Source organism: Arvicola amphibius, chromosome 3 (genome assembly GCF_903992535.2).
Source record: "Arvicola amphibius chromosome 3, mArvAmp1.2, whole genome shotgun sequence".
In the NCBI taxonomy this organism is placed as follows: domain Eukaryota; kingdom Metazoa; phylum Chordata; class Mammalia; order Rodentia; family Cricetidae; genus Arvicola; species Arvicola amphibius.
Genome location: NC_052049.1, coordinates 87366262 through 87392036, shown reverse-complemented (window position 1 = coordinate 87392036; position 25775 = coordinate 87366262). Strand labels below are relative to the sequence as shown.

Genomic DNA, 25775 nt, shown 5'->3' with positions numbered 1-25775 from the left:
TCCGGGGAGAATAACCCCTGCAGGAAGAGCAGGAAGTGTGCTGGTGGCAGGGGGAGTTGTGGAATGTCGGTGGTCCCTCTCCGGGCAGCTGCCGCGGTTCGGGCACTCACTCCTCACTCACCCCAAAGAATGATGGATCCTCTCTAGATTGTCCTTCTTGTGTGTATGAAAGTTATGACTGAGTGCTCAATTCTGTGGGAATCACTTTGTGTTTCCATATCTCTCTGAAGAGTATGAGAAGCTCCTAAAACCCTGAGCCTATTGTAGCTGCCTCCAGCTCCTCCACCATGATGTCATCCATTCCTAAGGCCTTCCTGCATTTTGCTGTCTTGATAGCTTGTTCTATCTCATTTCTGTCAATATTTAATATTTCCTCATCTTCTGTGATGTCTCAATGGCTGCAGAAGTGTTTCTCATTGTAGTCTACCTTGACAGCATTAGGGTCATTTTAAAGGGTGTCAACGTCTTGTCTCCATCTTTGCTTTACTTCCCCTGGTTTTGTTAGCAAATGACCCTGCCCATCTTAAATCACTCCAATCTGAGGAGCATAACCAGCAGTTATCTGTCTGATATCTTCTTAAACAAGATATGTTTTATTATGTATTCTAGCCTCTCCAACCTCTTTGTATATACCATGTATATACAGCAATCTATCCTCATTCACTTTTCTTTTGATCTCTATGCACAGATAGTTGGGGTGTTTTGCTGCCTGCAGATTGCCTCTTTGTTTGCTCTTTATCTACTTAGATTAAAATGAAAACCTTCCCATAGAAAATGATCAATAAGAATCTCCTCGGTGGATATATAGTGGCAGAAAAGAAGGGAAATAACCATGTGTATTGAGGCATATTGTTGTAGGAGTGAGGTGTAAAAATGTTTTGTAAAGACATATTTGGAACATATTATAGGTATGGGAAGAGATGTGTATAGTTGAAATACCAGGAAATTCTCATCCAGGATGACTTGTCAGATCGTGAAATTTAAATACTTGTTCACTAATCTACACAATGGCGGTGTTGTGCCATATGGATCAAAACATGCTGAATCCTTTTCTTTACTCTCCCTTTCTCTGACATGTCTTCTATTTTCTAGGTTATAATGAAAATGGTCCAGAAGAAACTCCTACAAGTATGTATCAGTTTAACACAACCAAGGTTTTAGTTCATACCTCCTCATTTCTAAAGGAAAATTGACCCAAATACAAACCAGTCTTTTCAGAGAGGCCAAAGACTCAATGGAAGCAAGATGCAGAATCAACCTGTCTGTTAGTCAGAATTCACTGGATCCACTAAATAAAATAGTAATCAATAAAATGCGCCATAGATATGCCCACAGGTCAATCTGATGAAGCAATTCTTCAATTCTTATCCCCATGTGTGACTTCTTGACAAACAATATTAGGCACAACAAGTGTCAAGTCATCAATTACAACTTGGACACAGACAGTACACATGGAACCATGGTTACTAATGCACTGTAGATCATCCCAGTGTGATTTTTCATTTAAGAAAGATGCTCCTACTGATCCAGATAGAGAACATCTTTAGCCATTGCATACAATGATTTTGAATGAAGTATGTGTGGTCAAAGCTGAGACCTGTGCTGGAATAAAGAGAGAATTAGTAAGGAATGCTAAGAGAAGACAATTTCTGTGCTATGAAGTTAGGAACCTGTTTAGGTTCTGACCTGATTGGAAATGTTGAGAAGTGGTGGGAGACTGAAAAAGGAACCAAACTGGTGAGAACAGGATTTAACTCTGGCAGCAAGCAAATTCTCAGTTGTATCTCTCCTCTTCCAACAGCTATAGGGGACAATCTAAAAACCCTCACAATCAACTTCACCATAACCAACCTTCCATATTCATCAAATATGAGCAATGACTCAGCTCTGTTCAGCTCAACTGAGACTTTCCTCCAGTCCCTGGTGAGAACCTTACCCCAGCAGCCTAGGGAAGATTTATCCCATATGACCCCTTTGTCCGACACCTGTTTTCATTTCCCTCCTCCTTATCCATCCACAGCTTGGACATGTGTTCCAGAATGACTCCTTCAACTCCAGTTGCAGACTGGATTCCCTCCGGTGAGTCTCCTTTCTGTCCCTTTGCAAGGAATGAACACTGCTCATTGTGACCATTCTCATTCCTCCTTCCTTCCCTCTGGTTCTCATCTACATTATGACTGTTTTAAAGGCTCCACACTCCTCTCTTTCCAGGCCTAAGAATAATGGAACAGCCACTGGTGTGGATGCTATCTGTGCCTATTACCAAGACCCTGCACATCCTGGGATGGACATCAAAGAGTTGTACACAGAGCTGAGAAATCTATCTCAGGGAGTCACCCAGCTGGGTAACTACTCCCTGGACAAGGACAGTCTGTATGTCAATGGTGAGTGTTCTCTGTTATTTACTGTGGAATGTTCTCTAGCATTCTTTATGTTCATATACTTTCAGTTATATGAAAATTTCTCTAAGCTTCACAGCAAAGATATTCTTCTTTATGCCTGAAAATTCAATAGTCATTCTAATTATATAGAATCTTCATTTTTTTCTGCTCTACCTTTTAATACAAATCAATGCTTGTTGATCAATCCTGAAATGTCATTTTCTATGGTTTTGAATATAACTATTTACAACCCAGTTTGATGCCATGTCTATTTTGGACACAAAGTAAGTTTCCCTGTGGGGCTAATTACTTTCTCAAATAAAGGCTTTTAGATTTTCAATACCAAGAATAAATTACTTCCTCTGAAATAAGCCTAAAATCCTTTATGAAGTTTGTTACCCATAATAATCATACCACAATTGCACTTATGAGCACATCTTTTCTGCCCATTTGGTATTGTAACACACAAGCTCACAGATATGTAAAAATATTTTTTGGTTTTCTTTCTCAGCAGCCTGCGTTTCATCTTTTGATACATGGTACACCAGTCAGCAGTGAATGAGCCTCTAGTTCAATTCAGGATTGCTTGTGTCCTACATTTCAAAGTGTTGATATCTGTCTTTCAATTATTACACTCATTTTAGTGATAAGAACTGAAGAGAAGGAAGGGGAATTCCAACTCCTACAACAGGTTTATTACTAGTCAGAATTATGGTGATCTCCATTTCCATCTGATCACTGTAATATGAAATTGTGGGACATATATAGGCTTTTAGCCTTCATAAGGTTCACAATCTATCTCGTTAAATAGCTTGTCTACTTAATAGTACCAAGTATCTTAGCCAAATATTAAACTTAGCACCAGAAACAAAAAAGTTTCCTATGCAGTTTGTTCCAGAGTATACTACAGTAAGGCACAGACAGCACTGTATTCTTCAAATGAAAGTGGGGAAACAATGTATAGAAAGGACTCAATGGACAGCAACTGGATGGATAAATAGATGGATCATGCAAGGGAAGATGATAGTGTAGATGGGTACATATAAATGGGGATTGAGGTATGACAATAGATCTTATGAGAAGCTCTTGTTAGGAGCATGCTCTAGAATTGGTAAGAACATGTTGGATCTGACTGATATGGCAATAAATTCTTGTTCATGTTGACATTTATATTAGCTCTTAGGACAGAAATAGCTGCTAAATAATTATGTACAAATACAGTCATTCATATTTGTTCCAGGTGTACCAAGGCATGATGTAATATATAAGACCTTGTTGTTCATTACCCTTATGTGTGCCTTTTGTGTTATAGGTTATAATGAACATGATGCAGAAGGACTTCCTACAAGTATGTATAAGTTTGACCTAGCTAGGTCTTGGTTCACACATTTCTATTTATTTCTAAAGGAATCTTGCCTTAAGCATAAATGAATCTTTTAAAAGAGACTTAATGTAATAAAATTTGCTGTCCCTGGCCTCTTCTTGGAATTCCAGTTTAAGTTTTAGATTTCCGATTTTTCTTCACTCTGCTTAATTGGAGCAAGATTTTTATACAAATTTATAAAATGTACAAAGGGCTGAGTTCAGATGAAGACTGTGGTTCATATCTTTTTAACACAAATAAAATGTCCCCTAGTGGGAACTTAATTATCAAGTTGAAAATTCTGATGGCTACTGAAGTGATTTAGGCAAAATGTTCACATTCTCTTGTTCAGAGATCAATTTCTCTGTCTTTCTAGCTATCCTTTTTCCCACATTTCTACTCATTCATCCTCTGGCACCACATTTCCACCTATCCATCCATCCATTTGCATACATCGTACATCCCTCCACATATCTACTTGTCCTTTCTCCCATCCATTTCCTTGCCCTTTCTCATGTATCACTACCTTCATTCCTTCTGTTTTTCTTTCTACTTCTCATTTCTCAATCCATTTTCAGCCCCTACATCCATTCATCAATATTTCTACCCATTGTCTTACTTATCCCTCATTAATTAATTCTTTGCTTTGTTTGTCTATCTATCAAAACATGCATACCTACCTACAAAACCATCTAACCAGCTAGATAATTTCCTACTTCTGCATCTGTCAATTTGTCCATTCATTTACAAATCACCTCATTCTGTCCATTTGCCTGCTTGAAATTACTTCTTTCTGACTTTTACTAATCTGCATATATATAAATATATATATACATATATATATATGTATATATATATATTCAACTGCCTATCTATTCACCTACTCTCTAGACTTACCCATATGCACCCACTGACCCATATGTCTAAACATTTATCTAATTTTTCAGTCTATCTACTCATCTACCAACATTCTCTGTCCAGTTATCTTCTTGGCATTTGTTGCTGCCAACCTGTCCTTTCTCTCTATATCCATCCATCCATCCATCCATCCACATATCCACCCACACCAATCATTGCATCCATCACCCATATATCCATCTACCCACCCACATGCCCATCTATCATCATGTATATATATTTATCTACTCTTCTTTAAATGTTCCATCATTCTACCTTCTCCTTATTTTTCTTCTCAAATTTGTTTTGACTATCAGTTTATCTATCATCCTAATACTCATGCATTCATCTCTTTTGCATTTTTTGTCTTCCAGTTCATCTGGCCTATTTGCTTACCACTTTCTACCAATCACCCGCTATCCACTTTTTATTTTCTGCTATCCATTTTCACTATCTTGAATGGATTACATTCACAGGCTTGTCCCCCTCCATTCAGGCAATTACTCTTTTTCTTTACTCTTATTCATGAACCACTTGGTAATAATTTTCATGGCTTGGACCACTAATGGAAGGCTCTCTCATTATATGAAGTCTCTGTTCATCTTGATGACAATCTTTTCCCAGGTCCTGAGTCACCCACCACCATCCTGGCTTCTCCATTTACATCTGTGCAGCCAGAACCCACAACAGGTATGTCAGAGCTCTTTTTACTATTTGAGATGGGATTCCCATTCCACTTCTAACTTCCACATGACAAGTAGAAAACTAGGGTGTGAATATTGTAATGTCAAGGCCATTTACAATAATAAATAAATAAACAATCATTCTAATAATAAAGAGAATTCTATCAATTTAACCAAATGTTTCCTTTCATGCAACCGCCAGACTCTGAATTAATAATTACGATAGAGTAAGAAATTTTAGTGGGAGAGGAGTCAGATAGCATAATATAAAGAATGGATGACTTTCTGGAGAATGTTGTAGAGAATTGAATCTCTAAATTGAGTAAAAGTGATCCAGATAAATAAGGCATGGAGGTTTTCTGAGAGTATTCCGTCAGTGAGGGCTCACTGGCTCACAACATCATAATTTGATGGGAGAATAGAGAAGTTGGTTTACCTAAACCAAGAAAGCTCAGTGCACATATACCTTCTGTATGTCTAGTTCTGGACCCACAGGACGATGTTGGGATTTGTGGAATGAATAAGTAACTAATGATAAAAGGTCACTAGAAACCATATCAGAAGGGGCCTTGAATGCCTAGTCAATAAGATTCACCTTGGGATTAGGGAGATTGCTCAGTGGTTAAAGTGCTTTCTAAACAAATATGAGTAGTACAGTTAAAATCCCAACATAGTAGCCTATCTGTAATTGCAGTACTTGGGAAAACAAGAAAGTGGGTCCCCATCAAAACTGACCAGCTAGTCTAGTCAATAATGTTTCAATAAGAGACCCTGACTCAATATATAAGGTAGATAGGGGTCAAGGAAGACACTTGGTGTCAATCCCTGGCTCCCACATTTGCATACACACACACACACACACACACACACACACACACACACACGTAGCAAATATGATAAAAACCCAGAGACAGATATTGGGGTTCAACCTGAAGATCAGAAAAGCAAAGCAGTCAAGCCATTAGAAAGCTTTTACCGCCGGGCGGTGGTGGCGCATGCCTTTACTCCCAGCACTCGGGAGGCAGAGGCAGGCGGATCTCTGAGTTCAAGGCCAGCCTGGTCTACAAGAGCTAGTTCCAGGACAGGCTCTAGAAACTACAGGGAAACCCTGTCTCGAAAAAACCAAAAAAAAAAAAAAAAAAAAGGAAAGAAAGCTTTTACCTCTGTGAAATCCTCAGACTGAAAGAGAGTAAGTTCCTGCCTCGTCCCACCTAATATTCCTCTCTAGTGCTGGGATGTGACTCCCTAGTACTGGAATTAAAGGTGTGAGTCACCACCATCTGGATCTGCTTCTATACTGGTCTTGTGTAGTCCAGGATGCCCTTAAACTCAAAGAGATCCATCTGCCTCTGTCTCCCAAATCCTGGGATTAAAGATGTGTAATATCACTGCATGGCCTCTAGTAGCTTAAGTTTTACCTTCTGCTCTTTAGGCAAGCTTTTTTTTCATATTTTATTTTTATTTATTTATTTTCTTTTAAAATTGATTTTATTGAGCTATACATTTTTCTGTGCTCCCCTTCCTGCCTCTCCCCTCTTCAACCCTCCCCCATGGTCCCCATGCTCTCAATTTACTCAGGAGATCTTGTCTTTTTCTACTTCCCAGGTAGATTAGATCCATGTATGTTTCTCTTGGAGTCCTCATTGTTTTCCCCCAGTACTTCTCCCTTTCCCCCTCACCTTTCCTCCATCCCATTTCCCATCCACTCCTCTCAACAGGTAAAAGCTCCCATGGGGAGTCATCAAAGTCTAGCATATTAAGTTGGGACAGGACCAAGCCCCTACCCCCTGCATTAGGGCTGAGCATGGCACGCCACCTTAAGGAATGGATTCCAACAAGCTAGTTCATGCACCAGGGTTAGATTCTGGTCCTACTGCCAGTGACCCCTAAGATAGTCTAAGCTTCACCACTGTCTCCCACACATGGAGACCCTAGTTTGGTCCCATGGAATCTCTAGTGTTCACAACTGTCAGTCTAGTGTTCATGAGTTTCCACAAACTTGTTTCAGCTGTCACTGTAGATTTCTCCATCTTGTGCCTATATTCCTTCCTCTCTCTCTCTTCATCTGGATTCCTGGAGCATGGCTTGGTGCTTGGTTGTAGTTCCTTGCATCTGGTTCCATCAGTTTACTGGATGAGGTTCTATGATGATAGTTAGTGTATTCACCAATCGACTTGCAGGGAAGGCCAGTTTGGGCACCCTCTCTACTATTGCCAGGAGTCTTAGCCTTGTGGATTTGGGGGAATTTTCCTAGCACCAGGTTTCTCCCTAACCCTACATTGGCTCCCTTTATCACGATCTCTCATTCTTCTACTGCTCCATCCCTCTCCCGCCTAACTATCCCATTCTCTCACATTCTCATCTCTCATTTCCTCCCCTTTACTGACCCACCTAGCCCCTAGTTTACCCAGGAGATCTCATCTAATTTTCATTTTCAGAGCAATCCATGTGTCTCTGATAGGGTCTTCCTTGTTGCCTAGCTTCTCTAGCGCTGTGGCTATCCTTTGGTTTACATCTAAAGTCCACTTATGAGTGAGTACATGCCATGATTGTCTTTCTGAGTCTGGGTTACCTCTCTAAGGATGTTTTTATTCTAGTTCCATTTATTTGCCTGCAAATTTCCTGATGTTAATGTTTTCTGTCATTTTTTTAACAGCTGAGTAATACTCCAATGTGTAAATGCACCACATATTCTTTATCCATTCTTCAGTACAGGGGCATCTAGTTTGTTTCCAGGTTCTGGCTATTACAAATAATGCTACTATGAACACTGTTGAACAAGTGTCCTTGTGGTATGATTGAGTATCCTTTAGGTCTATGCCTGGGAGTATTATTGCTGGGTCTTGAGGAAAATTGATTTCCAAATTTTTGAGAAACCGCCATACTGATTTCCAAAGTGGTTGTACAAGTTTGCACTCCCATCAGCAGTGGAGGAGTGTTCCCGCTTACTCTACATCCTATCCAACATAAGCTGTTCTCAATATTTTTTGTCTAAACCATTCTGACAGGTGTAACAAGGTATCTCAGAGTCAGGAATTTTGATGCCTCCAGAAGTTTCTTTATTGTACAGGATTTTTTTGGCTATACTAGGCTTTTTGCTTTTCCATATAAAATGGAGTATTGTTCTTTGGAGGTCTGTGAAGAATTTTGCTGGGATTTTGATGGGCATTGCATTAAATCTCTAGATTGCTATTGGTAAGATTGCCATTTTTACTATGTTAATTCTACCTACCCAAGAACATGGGAGATCTTCCCATTTTCTGGTATCTTCTTCAATTTCTTTCTCCGAAGATTTAAAGTTCTTGTCATACAGGTTTTCTACTTGTTTGGTTAGAGTTACTCCAAGGTATTTTATGTTGTTTGTGGCTGTTGTGAAAGGCAATGTCTCTCTGATTTCTTTCTCAGCCCATTTATCATCTGTGCACAGGAAGGCTACTGATTTTTTTTAGTTTATCTTATATCCTGCTACATTACTGAAGGTGTTTATGAGTTCTAGAAGTTCCCTGGTAGAATTTTTGGGATCAGTTATGTAAATTATAATATCATTAGAAAACAGTGAGAGTTTAACTTCTTTTTTGGTTTTGTGTCCCCTTGATCTCCTTTTGGTGTCTTATTGCTCTAGCTAAAACCTTAAGTACTATATTGAATAGATAGGGAGAAAGAGGACAACCTTGTGTTGTTCCTGATTTCAGTGGGATCATTTTGAGTTTCTCTCCATTTAACTTGCTGTATATTGCCTTTATTATGCATAGGTATATTCCTTGTATCCCTGCTCTCTCTAAAACCTTTATCTTGAAGGGATGTTGTATTTAGTGGAAGGCTTTTTTAGCATCTAATGAGATGATCATGTGGTGTTTTTTCAGTTTGTTTATATGGTGGATTAAAATTGACAGATTTTTATATGTTGAGCCATTCCTACATCTCTGGGATAAAGCTGACTTAATATTGGTGGATGATTTTTCTGATGTGTTTTTGGATTCGGTTTGCCAGTATTTTATTGAGTATTTTTGCATCAATGTTCATGAGTGAAAATGGTCTGTAATTCTCGTTCTTAGTAATATCTGTATGTGGTTTGGGTGTCAGTGTAATTGTAGTCTCTTGTTGTTTTATGTTTGTTTGTTTGGTTGGTTGGTTGTTTGGTTTTGGTTTTTTGAGAAAGGGTTTCTCTGTAGCTTTGTAGCCTGTCCTGGAAGAAAAAGAAAGAATTAAAGACTTCCTAAAATTCAACAAAATGACCACATAACATACCCAAATTTATGGGACACAATGATAGCAGTGTTAAAAGGATAGTTCATAGCACTAAATGCCTACATAAAGAAGCTGGAACAATTCCCCACTAGTGACTTAACAGACACCTGAAAACTCCAGAACAAAAGGAAGCAAAGTTACCCAGGAGGACTAGACAGCAGGAAATAATCAAATTGAGAGCTAAAATCAATAAAATAGAAACAAAGAAAACAATACAAAGAATCGATGAGACAAAGAGTTGGCACACAGATACATACACACACACACACACACACACAGAGAGAGAGAGAGATAGAGAGAGAGAGAGAGAGAGAGAGAAAGAGAGAGAGAGAACACTATTCTATTCATTGTCTCTTTAAGTTTTATATTTTTTCTACCCAAAATTGTTTTGGAAATAATATATAACAATTTTACAAAATAATTATTCCACTATAAGTGAGATCATATGATGTCTATTTTTCCATAATTTATGTCACATGATATAATAGCTTCCAAGCTGACCTGTGACAAATGTTAATTCAATATCCAAGTGTCTGGCCCATGTGTTCCTTGGGAAAAGGATTATAGATCCTTCCATATGGGATTCCTTTCTGTGAGCGAGTCTCACATGAGCAGCAGTGTGCTGTGGGAGCTCAGGGGAATAGCGAGAGTAGGAGGGAGTCCTGAAATGGAATCTGAAGTGACTGAAGTGTACCTCATACTGTGATAAGACAGGACAGGAGATAGGTGTGTGTGCTTTCCTCAAGACCTAGCATGTTGGACTCCTGAAGCATAAATGCAGGTTTTCTGAGTGAAGAAGGTGGAAGAACATTTCAGAAAATAGAACCAGAGTGGGCAAAAAGAAATATCTGAGTGATACAGACCTCTGTAAAAGTTTGGTTCCTCTTATTCTGGATTTTCTTCCCATTTGTGAGTCCTCTATATCCCATGCTGGAATGTTTAGTGGATTGTATCCTTGATACAAGATGATAACCACAGCTTATAAGTACAGCCCATTAAGTACAGCAGTGTTATTATGCCTATAAGATACTGATTTGCTCCAGTCTTTGCAGACCTTTGGCTCTTACAATTACTCCACCACCTATTCCATAGTGGTTCCTAAACCTAACAGGGCAGTGTGTCCCATTTGTGGCTGAACACACCAGAGAAATTTATTCTCTGCACTTTGATCAGTTATGAATTTAACTGTTGTTGTTGTCTACTGTGCAAGAGGACTTCACTTGGTAAGATCTGAAAGTAGCATTAATATATAGGGAAGAGTGATACGGATTTTTAAGACAGTTTATACTATGTAAATTTAGCAGAATAAATAGCAGTAGGTCATTGCTGCCAGTTGTTTATGTCAGTGTTTGGGATTCAAACTGAGGTCTTCATGCTTGTTGTGAGCACATACTGACTGAGTGACTGAACCATCTCCTTAGTATCCTACATATAAACTAAGGTGAGCTGCCTCCTTGGGTGCCCATAATGAATAAAGAATGGTTGACTGGTTGTTGACAGATAACCCTCTCCCTCTCCCCTCCCCATCTCTCTCAAGACATGAAGCCACCCACTCTTCTGCCAACAGAAATCCCAACAACCAGTTCCAGCTCTCAACATTTCAACTTGAACTTCACCATCACCAACCTACCTTACTCCCAAGACATAGCTGAGCCAGGCACCACCAAACACCAGCAAAACAAGAGAAGTATTGAATATGCGGTGAGAATCATGTTGCTTGTCCACTTCACCCACAGGCAGAATCTGACTGTTGACACTGGGTCAGTGGGTAATTTTTTAAAAATAAGAGTCCCCGAGAACACATTCTTATTCCATTCATAAATTATGAAGAACACAAGAGACCCAGTAGCTGGCAAAGGGTGCTACAGCTGTTCCATACCCTGGAACAAGACACCCTATGTTTGGGCTTGCATTTGTCAATGAAAACAAAGTTCAGAAAGGATACTTAGTGGCTGTTAAATTTCTTTGACAGTGAAACCTGAGGTTCTGACATAGGACACATTTTCCCTCTCTTTTAGCTTAATCAGCTTTTCAGAAACAGCAGCATCAAGAGTTATTTTTCTGACTGTCAAGTTTTAGCCTTCAGGTAAGTGCCAACTCAGGACCTGTTGGCCCTGAGGACTTCCTGGTTTCACGCTCATTATGTAACTGAATACGACCTTGAATTTCTGCTCTCACTACCTCCACCTCTGGTGTAGAATGCTGGGATTACAGCCCTGCACCATCAAATCTGGGAAATTACTAAAGTGTTGAGTCTACAGTGTTACAGTGTAGCCACAAGGAACCGTCATGGGACAGCACTCCCCTCTAGTAGTCTGGTCAGGGATAGCAGTCACAATGGACATTCAAAGGGGGAAGAGGCAGATGCCTCAGTAAGTAAAATGGAGACCTGAGCTTGAATCCCTAGAATCCACATAAAAACTTGAGTTCGAGACCAGCCTGGTCTACAAGAGCTAGTTCCAGGACAGGCTCCAAAGCCACAGAGAAACCCTGTCTCGAAAAACCAAAAAAAAAAAAAAAAAAAAAACTTGGCATGGCCTCATGCACCTGTTACCCCAGAGCTGGGCAGGGGAAGAGAAACTTAAAATAATTTCTGTTTCATAATTTCTTAGTTCCTATTTTAGGAAAGACAGCCTAAGGGATATAAAATTGTTGCCTAAAAGCTAGCTTTTTCATAAAGCAGGAAGTCCAACCATCTTAGAAACTTAACTGAGTTTGTGAAGCCAACCAGATATGATGACGATGGGTAGGAGGGATCATAGAATCCAAAGAGTAGAACTACAGCAAATACACACCCGCATAAAATTGGTAATATTCAAACAAGCACACACACACACATACACACACATGTACATACACATACACAAACATGCACACATACACACAAACACATACACATACACACACATACACACAAATGAACACATATACACACCAATAAACAATAAAAATATTTTTCAGTAAAAGGTCAGTGGTGTTTGTCATGTGTGAGATAAATAAATAAATAAATACCGTGCGTGAAAAAAAAAAAAAAAAAAAAAAAAAAAAAAAAAAGATTGCAGAATCTTGCCTGGGGCGAGACCTAGGAGCCTATGGTACTGCAGACTCCATGTGATTATGATTCATTGTTGAAGGCCTCTGCCAACTATGTCCATTTAGCAAAGTAATAGTAGTGGGTTCACTCATGGGGGCTATGAGCACCACAACTCTGGGTTCTTGGTCAGATTTAAAGTACCAGGCATATGTTTCCTCCTGTAGAGCAGCAGGTCTTAAATCCAGTTGGAAAGCAATTGGTTACCCCTATACCATTTGTGCTGTTATTGAACCCATGAGAAAGTCTTGCCAGACTGACCATAATTGTAGCTCCCAGGGTTAACAGCTGAGTAAGACTGCTAGTGACCCCTGCCCCAGAATCCTGCATAGCATCTCCCAGTGCTGAGAAAGGTGGCCATTAGGGATGAATCTTCCTGGTCAGTTTCAGCTTCATTTCTCATGTCCCATGAAAAAGTCTATGCTGCCTTCAGCAACAAGGTCTTTGCCTGGCTTTATCTTTTGCAAGCTATTTGTAGGCAACCAATAGCAGTTGTGACCTCATGAATGCAGTGACCCAGTTATATCTGGAAAACATATCTCACAGTCCTCCTCCCTGATCTCTGGCTTGTCATATCTTTCCACCCATTACAAAATGATCACAGAACCTTCAGAGGAATATAATACAGAATCCTCATTTAGGCCTAGTCACATTTCTAGTATAAAGTAGCAATATGATACAACTAATACCTATATCTGAAAGTGCAGGTGCAGAATGTGGACATTGTTGGACAAAATTCTTCAAGAATTTTATAATAAAAAGAACAGAGAATATATAATAAATATAGAAGAAGAAGAAACACTCCTCTTCATCCTCTGTGCCATTTCAGATCTGTCTCCAACAGCAACCACACAGGGGTAGATTCCCTGTGTAACTTCTCACCATTGGCTCGGCGAGTGGACAGAATTGCTATCTATGAGGAATTCCTTCGGATGACACAGAATGGTACCCAGTTGCTGAATTTCACACTGGACAGGAAGAGTGTCCTTGTGGATGGTAAGGTTCCCTGGTCAGGGAAGGCAAGATGATATTCCCAGCCATGGGTTCTTAGCTAAATTTTTTTTCAGGGAAAATTTATTATATCTAATTCATTTTAAAATTTGAATAAAAATGCTCAATGAAGCAAGGGTGGTAAATGGCAATCATTTGCAAATAGTATTTTAATTGGATAATATAAATTTAAACTATGAATTATTACATTATTCTGTCTACTTTTTTATTTCTGTAAAGTTTTACTTAAATGAATAGCCAGGCATGATGATGAATGTCTTTAATCTAAGTTCAATGGGGGCAGAGACAGGTAGATCTCTGTGAGTTCAAGGTCAGCCTGGAATAAATGGTGAGTTCCAGGTTAGCTGGGGCATAATTAGATCCTGTCTCAACAAAAAATTTTAAAAAGAGAAAGAATGACTGAGGGTTTATCTCAGTGGCACAAAACTATTCTCCCATGCCTAAGACCTTGTATTTATACCTAGCCTCAGATGGTAAAGAAGGCTGGCCAAACAATGTAGGGCATGCTTTTAATCCCAACACTCAGGAGGCAGAAGCAGGAGGATCTCTGAGTTTGAGGCCAGCCTAGTTTACAGAATGAGTTCTAAGACAGCTAGGTGCTACACAAAGAAACCCTGCCTTGAAAAAATTCAAAATAAATAAATAAATAAATAAATAAATAAATAAATAAATAAATAAATAAGACATGCTCATGTGCATCCTGTTTTCTTTTATTTCCAGGGTATTCTTCAAACAAGGATGACAATGTGATAAAGAATTCTGGTAAGTTTCAGAGTCATCCATGCCTGGGGTATCATAAGGAGCACCTTCTCTGTAACATTGCCACCAAGTGTTGTGTGCAGAGGGTCAAGATGAAAGAGGGTCAAACCATGGCAAGGAGTCATGAGACCGAGTGGACAGACATTAAGGATTCTGTCATACTGGAAGCTCATAAAGGAAGAAATGGGATGTGGAGTCATGTGAAATTGAATCACTAAGCTCTTTCCACAAGATTCATACCCATCCTAAAAAAGGATTGTCAGGAGATGGAATGGGGATTTATCCCACTGTTTGTCTCCCAGGCCTTCCCTTCTGGGCCATCATTCTCATCTGCTTGGCAGTACTACTGGTATTCATCACATGCCTGATATGCTGTTTCCTGGTAAGCAAAGAAGTGGGGGGGGGGTGTTCCTGTGTTCTCAATACTGAATTATTAAGAGATTTTGGACAGGCAAGACTCATATAGCACTTCTTTGGTCAAGGATGGTCCTAGGATGTGATAATTATGTCACATCAATGACAATGTTCTCCAAAAATGATGCTGCCTAGTGTCATTGTAGCCATCTAAGCTTGTTTAAATACTGTCTATAATGTTTATATAACACTTCATTCATAAAATAAGGCCCTAAAGTTATACAGTACAACTGTCTATTATACATATACAAGTCCTTTGCTGGTGATAGAATTTGTGAACATTTTCTTCTAGATTATATGTGGTCACTTTAATCTCTTTTCTAATTTTACTGCTATTGATATTTATTTATTTACTTTTATCCCAGGCAGGCTTCAAATTCACTAGGTAGCAAAGAAGGATCTTGAGTTCAAGGACGCCCCCACCTCCCAGTTTCTGCCTCCCAAGTAATGGGATGATAAGCACGTTTTACCATGCCTAGTATCTATTGTATTTCTATTTGGCAGATAAATATGAGTATTTGTATGATTTACAAGGTATTCATTAAATTACTAAATCAAGTAAATATCATCATATCCTTTTGTGTGGTATGACTCTTACCCTGGGTATTTTGAAATATATATTACATTAACTGTAGTCAGCATGCGCTACAATGGATCTTAAAGTTTTAACATTAGTCATTAGTGAAATGCACACAGTGATATAGCAAAATGAATAAAACAATAACTAGAAGGCTGATATTAGTAAGTGTTGGCAAAGATTTGAAGTAACGGGAACTCTTAGTGAAAGCTAGCAGATTAATTATTTCTTTGAGAGTTACATATACTAGCCATAGGACACAATTATCCCAATCCTATTAATTTATGCAAGAAAAATGAACATGCCTTTCTACAAGACCTGTACAAGTTCAGGCTAGACAAAATTCCGGCACTACAAGGGGGAGGGAGATACAAAGTTCCACCCTTAACCAAGAAGTTCTTTACAATTGGTCTTTGCTGGCAAGGGGACAAATGAGTTTTCTTCAGTGGAGTGTCACTAGGTATATTAACCACACTCCAGAGCAGGCACCATGGGCAGGAGTAGTTAGCCAACACAAAATGAACTTCATTGGGATTTTTGGGGTAGAGGGATGGGAAATTTTTGTTTTGTTTTGGCACTTTTTTGTCTTATTGGATTTTCATTTTGATTTTTTTCTTGCTTTTTTTAGAGAGAGAGAAAGCAAAAGGTCAGGAAGTCGACTGGGTTAGGGAGATGGAGAAGATCTGAGAGGAGTTGGGGGAGGGAAAACAATCAAAACATATGATATGAAAATATGCTTTAGAAGACTATAAAGAAAGAGAGACAGCCTGTCCAAAGACCTGTATAAAAATGGGCATAATTACCTTTTTAGTCATAGCCAAACCAAAAAGAAAAGAAAAGAAAGAAGAATGAACTCAACCTGAAAGTTAAACAAGCTCAGTTCCCATCAAGAGGTACAGATCAACAATTGAACGCTATTCCGAAAAAAAAAATAGTAAAAAAAATAGTGAATGGTTAACCTGGAGATATAGAAATCAGCCCTGATTTCTTGAATCATGCAAATGTAATTATGTTTGCAAATGGCAAGAAAGAATTATGATGAACAAACCACAGAGATAATGAATAGGTGCTTTTTCATCCCCTTTCTTAATTATGGTTTAGGGAGTTGTAATAAAAACTCATAATTTATTTCATTTTTTTGAAACAGAATTTCACAATATAGCCCATGCTAACATTGAATTAATAGTCTCTCTAACTCAACTTCCTAACTGCTGGGAGTAGAGACACATACTGCTATGCTTCGCTAAATCATTCCCTTTAAATATGTTGACTTTATTGCATGTGAGTTATTTCCCCTTTAAGCTAAAAGAATGACAGTTGGGAAGCAGCACAGAAATCAAGCTGAGAAAACAATATTTAGAAAAAAATATATAAATAAGTAGATAAGTGCTGGATAGTTAGAAATATATAGAGAGATATATGATGAATAGATGGTTGACAGACGCTAAGTGACAGAAGGCTACACAGATGGTTGATAGTAGCTTTATAGATAACAGAGAATATATTATTAATACACAATAGATAGATGATAGAGTCAAAAATGATTGCAAGTTGATAGATAATACAGAGGAAACTGATGTTGCAAGTAGATTATTAATGGATGACATTTTATACATGGTTGATAGCTAAGTGTTTAATTAATATTAATAAATTAATTCAGAAGGAGTTATATGGGTGAATTAATGAGACTAGAAAGGGGGAAAGGTGTTTAAAGGGAGAAACCCAAACAGAAAAAGGAAGAAGAGTAATATAAGAAATATCAGACCTCTGGTTTTAGTCATGTTTTAAAAATATTTTTATTTATTTATTTATTATGTGTACAATATTCTGTCTACATGTATGCCTACAAGCCAGAAGAGGGCACCAGACCTCATTACAGGTGGTTGTGAGCCACCATGTGGTTATTGGGAATTGAACTCAGGACCTTTGGAAGAGCAGGCAGTGCTCTTAACCGCTGAGCCATCTCTCCAGCCCTTTACTCATGTTTTTATTCCTGATTTCTCCCCTACCTGGCTGGCTGGCTAATTCATTCTTTTGACTTCTCCTGACTCTCACAGGTAACTGTCTGCAGAAGAAAAAAGGAGGGAGACTACCAGGTTCAACGTCACCGCCTAGGTTATTACCTGCCTCACCTAGACCTGAGGAAGTTCCCGTGACTCCACCTGCCAACAGAACCTTTTCCTTAGCAGGGTCCAAAGAATAAATAAATCAAATGGGTCAGATTCAGCACCTGTGACTTTCTTGATTTGATCCCTGAGGAGGTCCCTGGAGACAAGAGAGAAATGCTCCTCCTTTGTTAAGTCCTGGTGGGGACACTTCGTTGTGGTCTGTGGCCTCATGGTATCCCATTCTTCAAGCACAACAGAATTTATCAAACTGTTGTATTAGTTACTTTTTGGCTGCTAAAACAAAATTTCTGACAACAGCAACATAAAGAAAAGATGTGCCAGATTCTGTTGATTCCCCATTGAAGATCTTACCCTTTGGGAGGAGTGAATGGGGCATGGGATGAGATGGGGCAAGAGGAAGTTGGAGGACGGGAGGGAGGGGGAACTGTGGTTGGTTTTTTAAAATGAATAAAAATGTAAAATAAAAGAGGACTTAGTTTGGCTTACAGTTCCAGGGGAACACAGTCAGTTATGGTGGGATAAGGTGGTGGCCAGAGCTGGCACCAAGCTAGTTATATTACACAGGCAATTAAGGAACAGAGAACAAGAAGCAGGGCCATGCTATATCATCTCAAACCCATCACCCTATGAACCTCTTCTTCCAGCAAGGCTCCATTTCACAACTTTCCCACAACCACCCCAGTGTCAGCAGCTGGAGAGACCAAGTGATTAAATATGTGAGACTGTAAGGAAAAATATCTACTTTCAAACCACACCAGTATAGAAATTATCATGGTGAAAATGAACACACCCCTTCAATGTGGTGTGCACACTCCTAGTCACACAGTGAATGCCTTCCCTTGACTCCAGTGACAGTCATCACAATGATGTGTGTTTCTCCAATTCCTCAACCCCAAGAAGGTCTGGTCATCTCAAGTTTCTCTTAAACTTAAATTCTCTGAACTCATCTTCCATAGGATTTCCACCCAAATCCTCTTGGGTCAATTCCCTCTCCCCTTCTGGATCATCCAAAATGAGGAGTAGGTGAAGGAATGAGTGAGTGGGTCAGAAATGACTCCAAAACCAGCGTTAGAACTTGGAACCTGATGGTATTATGGAAGACTAACGTGGAGGAAGACAATAGGAAAAGTCAAGCCATTTAAATTTTCTTTCATCTTGTGCTCTGAACACAAATAAGCAGTGTACATTAGCTTCGCAACTGTCCTGCTTTGAATTTTTTTGGAATACACTGTATGATCTCTACATACTTCTTAGACATTGCATCTATAAAATTTATGCTTGTGTCTGTTTATCTGTGTGTGTTATGCCACTTCTGCGCAGGTACCTGCAGAGGCCAGAAGAGTGTTGGATACCCCAGAAGGGGAGCCACAATGTCCTGCGAGCCACAAGATGTGGATGTTGGAGACTGTGTTTGGGTCTTCAGAAGAGTAGTGTGCACTCTTAACCTGGCCTCTACACATCTGGAAAATCATAAGTGATGACAGTCAATGGCTAAGAATCAAAATGACAAAACTGGAAACTTCCTTTGGTGTTAATCTTGCACCCTCAGTCTACTTAAGCTGTCTTTCTTTGAGAATACACTCAAGAACATGATAGTTCAAATTCTTATTGATAAGTGTTATACTTATTACAGTTATGCATTAATTAAGAACTTCCCAAACAAGCATAATTTAATCTTATATAACTTATATAGATGTGATTTTTAATGTGAAAATAACATCACAGTAGGTGACAAGATTTAGCACATGTTAAACACAACAGATGACAAACTCTGTATATATTATTGTTGTTATATTCCTGCTGTGATATAAGTGTCCCTTTCAAAAATCTGTATGTTAGAAATGCAATCCCAAGGTGTTCTGTAGTTAGTTTCTCTAACTTAAACATTACCTTTAGTTTGAGGGAGCTTTCTAATCCTTAAGAAGTTGGTGGTGGAAAGATGGCCCACAGTTAAGAACACACACTGCTCATCTGTTCTCTTCCCAGTACCCACATTGGGCAGCTCACAACCACCTATAATTCCAGTCACCCTCTTCTAACCTTTGAAAGCACCTGATTGCACATATATGTGCACACATATAGATACACAAACACATAAATAAAAGTTAAGCTTTATTTTAAAAAATAAAGTTGGTGACAGGGAAAGAAAGTTACAAGATTCACTGGGTCTATCTCCAAGGATAAAACACAGTAAACAATTGCTGGCCACAGGAGAATACCCATGTAACTGCCTTCAGATTCTGCAGGGATATTCAAGGCTACAGCTGTCTTGAATAGTAGTACTCCATCCTGGGGTAGACACTTCTGTGATCAGCTGCCTTTACCTGTAAGCAACTCCAATGGTTCACCAACTAGATTTAGGTGGTTTTGTGTCTTTTGTCTCTCAGGGATGAGTGTTTTATTCAGGTTTTTGTAGTGGAGAGCTGTGGGCTGGCTTCCAGCTGCCCGGCTCCCGGCCACCAGCTAGCTTATGCCCCGAAATAACAACACACAAACTATATTCTTTTAAAACACTGCCTGGCCCATTATTTTCAGCCTCTTACTCACATCTTGACTAACCCATATCTAAAAATCTATGTAACACCACAAGTGGTGTCTTACCCGGAAAGATTCAGCATGTCTGACCTGGTGGCTGGCTTCATCGCATCTCTCTCACTGAGGAGAGGCACAGCAGTCTGACTAAGCCATCTACCTCACTTCCTTCTTCCTGTTCTGTCTACTCCACCCACCTAAGGGCTGGCCAAGGCAGTTTCTTTATTAATTAACCAATGAAATCATCAGATAGATAGAAGACACACCTACATCAGGTTTTGCCCCCAAAACGCATAGAGCACTAAGTCAACAGTTTTCAAAGTTGAGAATAATAAGTGTTCTGATCATGTAAGATCTCTCTGTCACCACAAATGGAGTCAAACTGCTATTGACAAAGATTTTGTGGGCATTGGTTTTTCTGCCTCCTTTGATTTCAGAAAGGTACTTAGCATTGCTCCTCCTTTGCTCTTCCACCTTCTGCCAGAGGAGGAAACAAGAAGCCACAGCTCAGATGCCACCGCCTTGATACTGGGATTCCCAACACCAACATTGTAAGAGAATAAATTATTAGCTGAGTGGTCTGTGGCTTTGTGTTATAGCAACATCCCATGGACATGGACGAAGACACCATCCTCGAGGGTTTTATTTACACATAATAGCTAAAGGGATGGAGACTCAAAGACATGAGCTAGCTAGAGCAGGAAGGAAAAGAATTACTTAAACTCAAGGTACTGATCTAGACAAACTATCGAAAGAAATAGAGGCAGCCTGGTGTAGCAGCACACACATGTAATCCCAGCAGGTAAAAGCTCTTACTCCCAAACTTGAAATCCTGAGTTGATTCCTGGGATTTTCATAATGGAATGAGTTAACCAATTACCCCAAGCAATTCACTGACCATCACATGGGTACCTGGCACCACATGCATATGTATACACACACTCACACACACAAACTGTAATAAAAGTTATCTAGAAAACAGACATAAAACTTAAAATGTTACTTAGATGAATACTGAAACATTGTATAAATCCAATATATTGTGGCTGGGCAGCTTTAGCCTATACCTGTTTATTATTACTATATATAGTCTATATCTATTATCTATATACATGCATACATACATATAATACATACATACAGGGGGGGAGAAAGGGGATTAGTTAAAATGGCTCACAGGTTGTGGTCCAGTTAGCATACAATGGCTGTCTATTAAGGGAAGGCCCAAGAATCCAGTACTTGTTCAGTCCACAAGGCTGGATATTTCAACTGGTCTTCAGTATATGTCAGAATCCTGAAGAAATGGGCTCTAATGCCAGTGAAGGAATGGTATTGATAGTGAAAGCAAGAACAAGCAAAGAGAGAAGCAAACTTCCTTTTTCCAAGTCTTTCCAAAGGCTGCCAACAGAAGGTGTGGCCCATATTAAAGGTTGATTTTCCCACTTCAAAATATCTGGATTAAAGGTGTATCTTCCAAGAGATCCAGAATAAAAGTGGGTTTTCCCTCCAAATGACTTAAGAAAAAAAAATCCCTCCGAGATGGGCCTGTCTTGTGTTTTAGCTAATTCCATATGTAATCAAGTTAACAGCCAAAAATAAGCCATCACAATCTATAAGGACAAGGCACTACATAATTCTGTGGTACCCCCTGTAGATCTGTACTCGATGCTTGTAACTCTGGCCCCACATACACACATCCACCTCCTCAGTTGCTGGGAATATAAAAGCTATGTCAGCAGGTCTGGCAAATGCTCTTGTACACTGTAAAGATTTGTCACTTGTATTAGTTTAATACAAGTGCATTAGTTTACAAATGTATTAGTAATACAAGAAATACACTTTTATTAGTTTAATACACTGATTGTTCATTAGCCAGGCAGGAAGTTAGGTGGGATGACCAGACTAAGAAAATTCTGGGAAGAGGAAAGACAGAGATGCAGTCTTCAGTCAGACACAGAGGAAACAAGATGATAATGCCTTACTGAGAAAAGGTACCAAGTCACATGGCTAAACAAGATAAGAATTATGGGTTAATTTAAGCTATAAGAGCTAGTTAATAAGCCTAAACTAACAGGCAAAATAGTTTACAATTAATATAAGCCTCTGTGTGTTTCTTTGGGACTGAATGGCTGCAGGACTGGGTGGGACAGAAACTTCTGTCCACATCTACACAATAACTCTTGTTGACCTCAAGCAAAATAAGATTGACATAAAAAGAAATATGCAAACTGGGCGAACAGTCTAGTGGGTAAATGAAGCACAATTAATAAAGACTCAGAAAGAGAAACTGTGGTTCAACCTGAAGACCCAAAAAGCAAAGCAGCCAGCCACTGGCTCTTACCTTTACCCCAGTCTGAAATGTTCATCCTGCCTCCAGAAATCTCAGAATGAGACTGTGTCTGCAAGCTGTTCCTCTCTTGGTCTGGGATTAAAGGCATGCATCACCCGGTTTCTATGGCAATTAGTGTGGTTACTGGGATTAAAGGTGTGTGTTACCCCTACCTGGTTGTAAGGTTGACAAGTGTTTTCCCAATCCCCAGGCAAGCTTTATTTATTAAAATACAATTGAAATGTCAATACAGGTAAATGCTTGCTGGGCAGGCATGGAGTTTAAACTCCACAATCTGGACACAGTGGCATGTATCTAAAATCCCAGAACTCCTGGGATAAGACAGGGACAAGAGACTCCATGGAAGTTCATGGGCTTGAAATCCTGTCTCAAATAAGGTGAGACGTGAGGATCAATGCGTAAATTTGACCTCTGACTTGTTCTGTGGCATACGGCTAACACACACACACACACACACACACACACACACACATACGGTGAGAGGTGATTGACTTCATGGTATAGCTATATGTAGTCTTTGGAAAGACAGATATATGAAAACAGGTAATAGAATGATTGTGACTGTGGGGAGGAGTGAGCATGGACAGATGCAGATTATTGAGCACAAAACTGAAGTTATGTAGAAAAACTCTGTCGAGAGCTCTAATGTGCGGTATAGGATTCCAGTCAGTAAACCATGTTATATAATTGAAATTGACTAAGTCAGATGCTAGGTGTCGGTACTACCCATAATATCGTTAACTATGAGAAATAGCGTGAGGTAGTCATCTGCATTGTCAACTTGACTGGCTCCAGAGTTACCTAGAAGACACAATTCTGGACATGTCTGTGAGACTATTTTCAGAGTTGAATTGGGGAAAGAAGATCCATCCTAAACATGAGTGGTACCATCTAATGGCCTGAGGTCTCAGACTGAATAAGAAGAAAATAAATAGGAGGAAATGAGTAGAAACCCAACATTGTCTATCTGTTTCTGGACTGCAAATACAATGTGAGAAGCTGTCTCATATTCCTGCTGCCAAGCCTTCTGACCGCCCCCTCAAACTATGAAGTAAACTAACCTCTTTTCTCAAGTTGATTTGACATGTATTTCATTAGTAATTAGAAAAGTAATACATGATAGCTGTTAATTTGTAAAAGTCATCTTACTATACATGCACATCAAAACACTGTATCATATACTTTACACAGATAAGTATAGTCCTCCCTGCATCAAGGAACTTTTCTTTTACAGCAGACACACACCATTACAGAAAACCACAACCAATCAAAATGCAGAGTTGTGGAGTTCAGTCCCAATGGATATAACACAACCCCTGAACCTAAGATTTAGGGATCATTGCTAAGAATGGGCAAAATGACTGTAAAGGCAAAAAAGGGGAGTTACTGTGAGATTGTGCCTTCTGAGAATGTCAGAAGGCAAAAATATTTTTTAAACACTACTAGTAAAATGCACGACTATTAGGTATCTATTAAATGATGGCTTAGAAGTTAAGAGTACTTTATGTTCTTCCAGAGGACCTGTGTTTGTTTCCCAGAACCTGTATGGCAGTGCCCAACTGTCTATAACTCAAGTTCCAGGGGAACCAATATCTTTTTTGGACTCCATGGGCACCAACCCTGCATACTGTTCACAGACATACATGCAGGTAAAACACTCATGTGCATAAACATTTTTTAAATAAAATGGTGAGTGAATATAGGACTATAAGGAACTTAGAAAAATGTTTTCTCATCTCAATTCTCATCTCAAAAATAAATTACTGGGGCTAGAGACATGGTTCAATACTTAAGATCATTTAAAATTCTCACAGCGGGCCAAGTTTGGTTCCCAACACCAATGCATGATGGCTTACAACTGCCTATAGCTACGGTTCCAGGAAATACAAAACCTTCTGGTCATTTCATGCACCTCTTCTCATGTGCACATAGCAATACACAGACACACATAATTAAAAATAATTTGCCATGTATATGCTTTCATCTATGTCTATGTATTGTGTGTGTACCTGGTGTCTGTGGAGATCAGAAGAGAGCAATGGATCCTCTTTGAATTAAAATAATTGTAACCTGCTATGTAGATGTGGGAGAGTTATACTTGGCCAGTGAACTTCATCACAGAGCCATCTCTCCAGCCCGCAAAATGATTTTAAAAAATAATAATTACTGGTTGGGTGATGTAGGTCTATGGTAGAGTATTCACCTGGTATAAGCAGAAAGTTGGGTTTGACCTTTAATACAGAGAAAGAGGTGGGTAGAGTAAGAGAAAAATAATAATTATCATTTATATTTTTTGCATTGCACAAAAAATTTTAATGAAGTGTTGTCAAGTTTAAAGTTTCAACATCTCAAAACAACAACAAAAGACACTGCAAAGAAGTGTTAAAATAATTCTTCATTTTATCTGCAGTATCTTCTCCCCAGCTTCCCCTCCCTGTGTTTATAAGGTTGCCCTTTTTGACCCCCTCACTTTCTCTGCCTCATTTGCTAGCCTGTGTGCAATCATGGCAACTGCCAGTCTTTCTCTTGCTCTTTTCACTTTCTTTTCCTGTTTGCTAATATCTTCTTCAGTGACGAGAAATTGATTGCAAAGGATCTGTGGGATACTTGCTTCTGGAATCATCTCTGACAAATGTGAAGATGACTCATGGGTGGACCTACAGTCAGCACTGTTGGCTTGAGTCTCTGAAACACACACATCTGTGCCTCTAGGTCTAAGATCTTGCAAAGCTTTGGCAAGATCTGAGGTGCTCAAAAGTTCTCCTGCACTGCTGTAGGCCTGGAGTCCTTGCAGTCTCTTCTGCCAGCAGGCTTGTTGGGGCTTGACCAAGGTCTCCTCCCACTGATGATATCTTACCTCATTGCCCAGATGGGATGTGATTCTAGTGACTGGCCTCTTGAATGTGTAATTGGACATCCTCAAGGGAATTGAGGCGTGTAAACAAGGCTTTGGCTTTGATAGGTTCTCCCAGTCACACTGCTTCCTTTGTGAAGTCTTGCCCATCTGACTCCTTTCTTAACCCTATAAGAATAAGTCATAAAATTGGACAAATTTAATGAAGGCTGCCTCCTTGTATTATTCATGTGATACTTACCAATTATGAATGCTGCTTTTAACTTCCACCTTCCCTCTCTCCCTCTGGTAATAAGCTTGGAATATCATTGAACAGATCTAAATTGAGCACAAAAAGCTCAAAATCAAAATTCTCCAAACACTAGGCAAAACTCCCTTCTTGCTTGAGTGTATTTTTCTTCTTTCTGGATGCACAGCCAACTGCTTGAGACCTCACATTCTTTCTCATGATACACAGTCCCCAGTCTTCCTCTAAGTCTCAATTCT

The 25775-nt window shown here is 39.2% G+C and overlaps 2 protein-coding genes across 2 annotated transcripts in view; one reads left to right on the top strand and one right to left on the bottom strand.

Annotated features, from left to right (window-relative positions):
• Muc16 (mucin 16, cell surface associated) overlaps positions 1 to 17634 on the top strand; it is a 185925-nt gene extending 168291 nt beyond the window's left edge. The window contains exons 70-81 of the mRNA XM_042054693.1: positions 1093 to 1189; positions 1794 to 1923; positions 2021 to 2079; positions 2212 to 2384; positions 3694 to 3729; positions 5266 to 5331; positions 11110 to 11273; positions 11591 to 11658; positions 13493 to 13659; positions 14395 to 14436; positions 14736 to 14815; positions 17482 to 17634. Coding sequence (XP_041910627.1) covers positions 1093 to 1189; positions 1794 to 1923; positions 2021 to 2079; positions 2212 to 2384; positions 3694 to 3729; positions 5266 to 5331; positions 11110 to 11273; positions 11591 to 11658; positions 13493 to 13659; positions 14395 to 14436; positions 14736 to 14815; positions 17482 to 17580 — 1181 coding nt within the window. The 3' untranslated portion in view covers positions 17581 to 17634. The remainder of the gene's footprint in view (positions 1 to 1092; positions 1190 to 1793; positions 1924 to 2020; positions 2080 to 2211; positions 2385 to 3693; positions 3730 to 5265; positions 5332 to 11109; positions 11274 to 11590; positions 11659 to 13492; positions 13660 to 14394; positions 14437 to 14735; positions 14816 to 17481) is intronic.
• Positions 17635 to 24875: 7241 nt separating this feature from the next.
• On the bottom strand, positions 24876 to 25439 carry Mbd3l1 (methyl-CpG binding domain protein 3 like 1). The gene has a single exon (XM_038321231.1). The coding sequence runs from the start codon at positions 25437 to 25439 to the stop codon at positions 24876 to 24878; it is 564 nt and encodes a 187-aa protein (XP_038177159.1).
• Positions 25440 to 25775: the final 336 nt, after the last annotated feature.